The following is a 7,012-nucleotide window of genomic DNA, read 5'->3' as shown; positions in this document are numbered from 1 at the left end:
TCTGTGACTCCTCACGGACCTCTTCAAGCAAGTCGAGGTTGGCACGGAGCCCCTCCCCATTAAGCTGTTCATTGAAGTGAACAATTCTTGGGGAAGGAACGCCGATGTCAACCGGGATCACAGCCTCTGTTCCGAAGGAGAGATTGAAAGGCGACTCACCCGTTGCAGTGCGTGGGGTAGTCCGATATGCCCAGAGCACATGGTACAGCTCGTCAGCCCAGCGTCCGGCCTTATCATCCAGTCTCTTCTTTATCCCCTGCAGCAGAGTCCTGTTCGTCACTTCGGTCTGCCCATTCGTCTGAGGGTGGGCCACGGAAGTGAACCTTTGCTCAATCTTCAGATCCGCACAAAACTTTCTGAAATTCCTCGAGTCGAACTGTTTGCCATTGTCCGTTATGAGGACCCGGGGTATCCCGAATCTGCACACCACTAATTTCCAGAAAAAGTTCTGGACGTTCTGCTCGGTGATCTTGGCCAGGGTTCAGCTTCTACCCACTTCGTAAAGTAGTCGATGGCGACAACGACGAACTCGCGGCCTCCGGAGGCCGGCGGAAAAGGACCTAAGATGTCCATTCCCCAGATAGCAAAAGGGAGAGGGCTGATGATCGGAGCCATTGGCACGGCAGGCTGGTGAACGGCGGGAGAAAATTTCTGACACTTCTCGCACTTCTTCACAAGGCTCAGTGCATCTTGTCTCAATGTAGGCCAGTACAGGCCTCTTAGAAGGACTTTGATGGCCAGGGCCTTGCCCCCAAGGTGTTCTCCGCAAATCCCCTCATGGGTCTCTCGCAGGGCATACAGGGCGTCGGTTGGCCGGAGACACTACAAGTACGGGAGGGTGTAAGATCTCTTGTACAGAGTCTCGCCGTCAAATGAAAACCTTGCTTCCCGCTGCACGATTTTCCGGGCCTCTTTTTTCTCCCCAGGGAGTTCTCCGCTGCGCAAATATCTGAAGATCTCATCCATCCAGCACGGCTCGTCGTCGATCTGCATTACAACGACGGGCTGGTCATCAATACTGGAGGTCTTTAGGAACTCCATACGAATTTCTTTGAGAGCGGTGTAGCCTGAAGCCGCTAGCTTTGAGAGCACATCAGCCTTTGTATTTTCAGCCCGGGGGACTCTGATGAGCTCAAAACTTTCGAACTTGCCGGCCAGGACACGGACCCTTTGCAGATATTTGATCATTCGCTCTTCACGGGCCTCATATACTCCTTGAATCTGACATACGACTAGCTGCGAATCACAGTACGCTTTCAGTTTCTGAGCGCGGGCCTGAGCGGCGAGGTTCATTCCGGCGATGAGAGCTTCGTACTCTGCCTCATTGTTTGATGCACGGAATCCAAACCTCAAGGCATAATTCAGGACGAAATCATCTGGCCCTGTGAGGATTAGCCCGGCGCCGCTGCCACCTTTATTTGAAGATCCGTCAACATACACCTTCCAGAGCGGCTCTTCAGAACACGGAAGCGGACTGGTCAGAGGAGGTGCATCCTCGGGCCCTGTAAGCGGAACCGCTTCGGCTTCGACCTGATGCTCGGATATAGCCGGTTCTGCTGCTGTAGGAAGCGTTGCTTCTGCCCCGGGTTTGAATCTGGCATGGTACATTCAGCTATGAAATCCGCAAGAACCTGGGCTTTGATTGCCGGCCTGGGCAGATATTTGATGTCAAACTCGCTGAGCTCCACGGCCCACTTCACAAGACGACCTGAAGTGTCTGGGCGGTGGAGGATCTGCCTCAGGGGCTGTCCTGTCAGGACTTTGATCGTATGCGCCTAGAAATACGGCCTTAATTTTCTGGCCGCCATAACGAGGGCGTATACGAGCTTCTCGACCCGCTGATATCTTGTCTCTGTATCATGGAGGACCTTACTGACGTAGTAGATTGGCTTTTGTTGGTGGTACTCCTCTCTGATCAGTACTGCTGCGACTGTCAAAAGTCCCGCTGAGAGATACAGAATCAGCTCTTCTCCTGGCTCTGGCTTCGAAAGTAACGGTGGAGAGGACAAGTACTGCTTCAGCTCCTCAAACGCCGCTTGGCACTCCGGAGTCCAGGGCGCGGTTTTTATACCCTTGACTGCGTTGAAGAACGGAAGACATCTTTCTGCGGACTTAGAGATGAACTGCCCCAGGGCAGCCACTAGTCCGATCAGGCGCTGTACCTCTCTGATAGTTCTGGATGGAGTCAGCTCCATCACCGCCTTGATTTTTTCAGGATTCGCTTCGATCCCTCTCTGGCTTACCATGAAGCCCAAAAACTTGCCCGCTCCGACGCCGAACGTACACTTGGTCGGATTAAGCTTCATGTTGTGTTCCCTCAAGACTTGAAATGCTTCTTCGAGGTCGGCAACATGATTACAGGCAGCTCTGCTCTTGACCAGCATATCGTCCACGTAGACTTCCATATTGCGGCCGATTTGCTCTTTGAACAACCTGTTGACAAGCCGCTGGTAGGTGGCTCCTGCGTTCTTCAGTCCGAAAGGCATAACTCGATAGCAATAAGTCCCCTGATCGGTTACAAAGGATGTCTTCGGAATGTCGGGCTCATGCATTCTGATCTGATTATATCCTGAGAAGGCGTCCATGAAGCTTAACAGCTCGTGACCTGCGGTAGCGTCGATGAGCTGATCAATCTTTGGGAGCGGGTAGCTGTCCTTCGGGCAGGCCTTGTTCAGGTCTGTAAAATCTATGCACGTCCTCCACTTCCCATTAGACTTCTTCACCATCACAACATTCGCGAGCTAGTCCGGATACTGGATCTCGCGAATGAAGTCTGCCTTCAGAAGCCTTTCCACCTCTTCTCTGATGGCCCTTCGCCTATCTGGTGCAAAGTGCCTCCTCTTCTGCTTCACGGGCTTGCAGGTCTGATCAACCGCGAGCTCATGGGTGCTAATTGCAGGGTCGATTCCGGGCATGTCTGAAGGAGCCCAGGCAAAGACATCTGCATTGGCCCTGAGGAACTGAGCAAGATCCTGCTGCGCGGCCTCTGGCAGGGCAGAGCCGATCTGAACAACCCTCTGGTCGTCATCGCTATATAACGGGACAGATATGACGTCCTCGGCCGGCTCGTTTACTGTGATTTGGGTTTCTTCCCTTAGATCAAACAGCTCGATCGGCAGAGATTCAGACGCATTCTTTCCTTTCAGCGCCGCTGCATAGCACTGCCTCGACTGGGGCTGGTCCCCTCTGACTTCCCCTACACCCCCTGGTGTACTGAACTTCATCTTCTGATGATAGGCGGAAGGAACGGCTCGGAGGAGATTTTGGCCGGGGCGGCCCAAGATAGCATTGTAGGCCGACTTGGCCCTTACCACCAAGAAGTTTACCATGGCGACGGACTGGCAGGGCGGCTCCCCGATAAGAACTGGAAGCTCGATCTGCCCTTCGACTTTGACAACTTCTCCTGAGAACCCGAACAGATCCGAGTTGGCCGGCTTCAGGCGGTCGGTTCCGATCAGCATCCGCTCGAAAGCGTGATAATAGAGGACGTCTGCGGAACTCCCGTTGTCGACCAAGATCTTCTTCATTTCCCAATTGGCCACCAGCATGGTGATGACCAGGGCATCATCATGCGGGAGGATCAGGCCATCGAGATCTGCATCTGAAAAAGATATCTCGTTCTCTAGCCTGGCCTTCTTGCTGCAGGTATGGACGGCGTTCACCTGCCGGGCATATGTCCTGCGGGCTAATGAAGAGGTTCTTCCTGCGGTCGGCCCTCCTGAAATGGTACCAATAACACCATGAGGTTGAGGTTGAGGTACATGAGGAGGGGGGCTGGCCGGGGCCGGAGCTTGAATGCGGTCGCCTAGAGGTTGAGCGCCGCGAGGGCTTCTGCCTCTGGGCTTCGGCTTTTCCTTGCGTTCACTTTTGTTGTCATCATTCTTCAAGTACCTTCCAAGGTACCCACGGCTGATTAACTGCTCGATCTCCTCCTTCAGATGAAGGCACGCGTTGGTGTCGTGGCCGTGGTCCTTGTGGAACCTGCAGTACTGGGACATGTTTTTCTTCGTCGATGAGTTTTGCCTCTCCGGCCAACGGATGAAGTCCTCTTTCCGAATGGCTGCCAGGATTTGTGCTCTGGACGCGGTCAGCCGCGTGTAATGCTCTCTCGCTTGGGGGCTTCTCCCCTTTCGAGAAGGGCTTCTCTCCCTGCGGGGAGGGCTTCTCTCCTTCTTCTGAGACTTATCATCCCTACGCTGCTTGGTAGGGTTCTTCTCCTCGGACCTTCTCCTGCCAGCGGAGTCCAGGGCGGCGAGAGTTTCCTCCACCGAGATGTACTCCTCCGCCCCGGCCATCAGGTCCGCGAGAGACTGCGGGTTGCGCCGAGCCACTGCTCGCCTGAAATTAGTTGATCGGACACCGGCCAGAAGGGCATTCGTGGCCGCGGAGGGATCCAGGTTAGGGACCTGGAGAGCTTCCCTGTTAAAGCGACCAACGAACACTTTCAAGGCCTCATCATCTCCCTGCCTGAGGGCCATCAGCGAAGCGGTCGTCTTCCTGGGTCTCCTGCTGCTCATGAAATGGCGGGCCAGGTTATCTCCAAAATCATCAAAATTGTCCACGGACCTGGGCTTAAGCCGCGAGTACCAGTCCCGCGCTGCTCCGGTTAACGTGGTGGGGAATGCCTGGCAAAGGAATCCATCCGACGCCCCGTGGAGGAGCATTGTGGTCCTGAAAGTCTCCAGGTGGTCCACGGGGTCGGTGGTCCCGTCATACTGCGGAACCTGGGGCATCTTCCAGCCCGCGGGGGCCTCCGCGCTGAGCACTCTGTCTGAAAATGGTTGAGCACTTGTGAAGATCCGGGAGGCAGGTCGGCCCTGCTCTCTGGCGAGCTCTTCGATCCGGTGGTCGATCTGCTGGATCCTTCGCAACACCGGGTCCTCTCTTTCCTCAGCCCGGTGGACGGGCCTCTCTCTCCTTGCTGGCGGGCTCATAGCCGATCCGGACTGACTGGCCGGACTTCTTCGCCGGTGCCGCGAGCCCTCTCTGTGCGTGGCGTCTCTCTTGCTGCCATGCCTTTGTACGGAGGGAGATGGTGACCGGTGATGTAGGCGAGGCTCGGGACGCACATGCTTGTCCCGGGAGAGGTGATCTCGTCTTGTAGAGTGGCGAGTCTGCTCCCGGGGAGGAGGCGTGTGCTCTCGGCGGGAGCTTCCCCTCCCCTGGGCGGGCTGAGAGGTTTCGGCTGGGTGCTGCTGGAGTGCGGTGGCCGGATTTCTAAACTGCGCAATTACAGCAATCATCTCTTGAAAAAGGGCCCGCATCTCCCTTGGGGTCGGGGTAGGGTCTGAACGGTCCGAGCGAGTCGGACTGCGCTCCCCTGGCGCCCCGACCTCTATCTGCGAGGCCAATCGCTCGCTTCTCCCTTCGCGGGGGGCTGTAGCCCGGGTCGTCCGGGAGGTTGGCATATGCTTTCCGTGTTTTCCTACCATTGCTTAAGTGAGGTTCCGAACAGCTTTTTGTTGCGGGGTCCCACGGATGGCGCCAAATCTGTTAGGTCTAAAATTGGTAACAGGTTATGGTAGGGCTAGATGGTTCGGGCTAACAAGTCACGGCTGAAGGGCTGGTGGAGTCCTGCGCTGCACAAGGGTACAGACAAGAAAGAAAAGGGTCAGAGGACCAACCCGGAGTGGTACTCCGGACGGGCGCTTCGACACTCAAGTCAGTATGAGCAGGAGTGCAGAGCAATGTCAGAGCAAAAGCTTAGAGTTTTGATTTTCAGATCCCTCACCTTAGCACAAGTGAAGGCTATTTATAGTGATTCTGAGCCACCTGTCTAGGACAGGTGGTAGTTCTGAGCCACCTGTCCAGGACAGGTGGTGGCCTCTGTATGGACCAGGTCTCATACCTAAGGAGGGCAGGTGGAAGTCCCTGATTGGTCCAGGTGTCACACCTAGTAGGGACAGGTGTTGGCCTTCCAACGGTCCTTGTGAGGGCCACGTGCCAGCAGCCAATTGGATGCTGAGTTCGGACCCATCAGTGCTGAGTCCGGATCCCATCAGTGCTGAGTCCGGACCCCATCAGTGTCGTTACACCGCTGACTTTTCGAAAGACATTCTCACTTCATCGGTAAAATTACATTTATTTTCCAGCTTTATGTATTTATGATATAAAATTCGGTATAGGGTAGTTATAGGATCCAGGGTTCTGCTTGCCCCGGATCCTATAATGTAAATCACGTACCTCTCTTTGTAAATAGGGTTACATTCCCTCTCTTTATCTCGCCACCCCGTCTCTGGTCCCACTATAGACAAAAGAGACAGAGGTGAGAGCCTAGCACTTTGATGGCGTTGGACAAATGGAGGAAATCAAAACCTACCATTTTTTATTTATGTTTTGTCATTTCCGTTTTCTTCGTTTTAGTTATCCTGATCACGCCCTTAATCCGGATAACACTTAAACCTATTATTTTCATTTCTTTGTAAATCCATTTCATTTCCATATAGGAACTAAGCTTAATTATAATAAAGGATAAAAAGATAAGATTTTTCGATAAAGTTCTTTAAAACCGCCAAATCAAGTCAAGAGACCGAATTTACCCATACATGAGGGGTGATTAACACCTTCCCTGAATGTAACCATATCTCTTACTCAGATTTCTGTAAAGACCTTGCCTTAAGAACAAAGTAAAATAACAAGTTCTAGGCCCAGACCTAAAGGAGAGCTTTGGTTACTACTCCTCCAATGAAATTCAAATCTTTATCCCTATTTCATCGGAAAAGCAGACATGGGTCCTAAGCCCTAACCTAAGTGGCGACTCTGAGACTATCTTCTCCGTGCACTTCAAATCTCGGTCCCAAGTTCACGGAGAACACAGTCACCCATTAACACTCCCTTCGATACCCCGCGGCACGACCGCCGCGGATGTGGCGTCCGGAAAATGGATCCCACAGTGTACGAGAAGAAATGAAGAAGAAAAAGAAGAAAAAAATAGTTTGGTTTTGGTTTTGTGTTTTTTTTACAAGAGGATAGCATAATCGCTCCCTCATGTGTTCGTTTTTTTTTTTTTTTT

The 7,012-nt window shown here is 53.3% G+C and overlaps 1 protein-coding gene across 1 annotated transcript; it reads right to left on the bottom strand.

Moving 5' to 3' along the window:
• Positions 1–822: 822 nt before the first annotated feature.
• On the bottom strand, positions 823–1,608 carry LOC143885955 (uncharacterized). The gene has a single exon (XM_077389983.1). The coding sequence runs from the start codon at positions 1,606–1,608 to the stop codon at positions 823–825; it is 786 nt and encodes a 261-aa protein (XP_077246098.1).
• Between the last annotated feature and the right edge of the window lie 5,404 nt (positions 1,609–7,012).

This window comes from Tasmannia lanceolata, unplaced genomic scaffold (genome assembly GCF_043159265.1).
Source record: "Tasmannia lanceolata isolate RefF3 unplaced genomic scaffold, GAP_Taslan_0.1 ptg000011l, whole genome shotgun sequence".
Lineage (NCBI taxonomy): Eukaryota > Viridiplantae > Streptophyta > Magnoliopsida > Canellales > Winteraceae > Tasmannia > Tasmannia lanceolata.
This window is presented reverse-complemented; position numbering and strand designations above follow the sequence as displayed.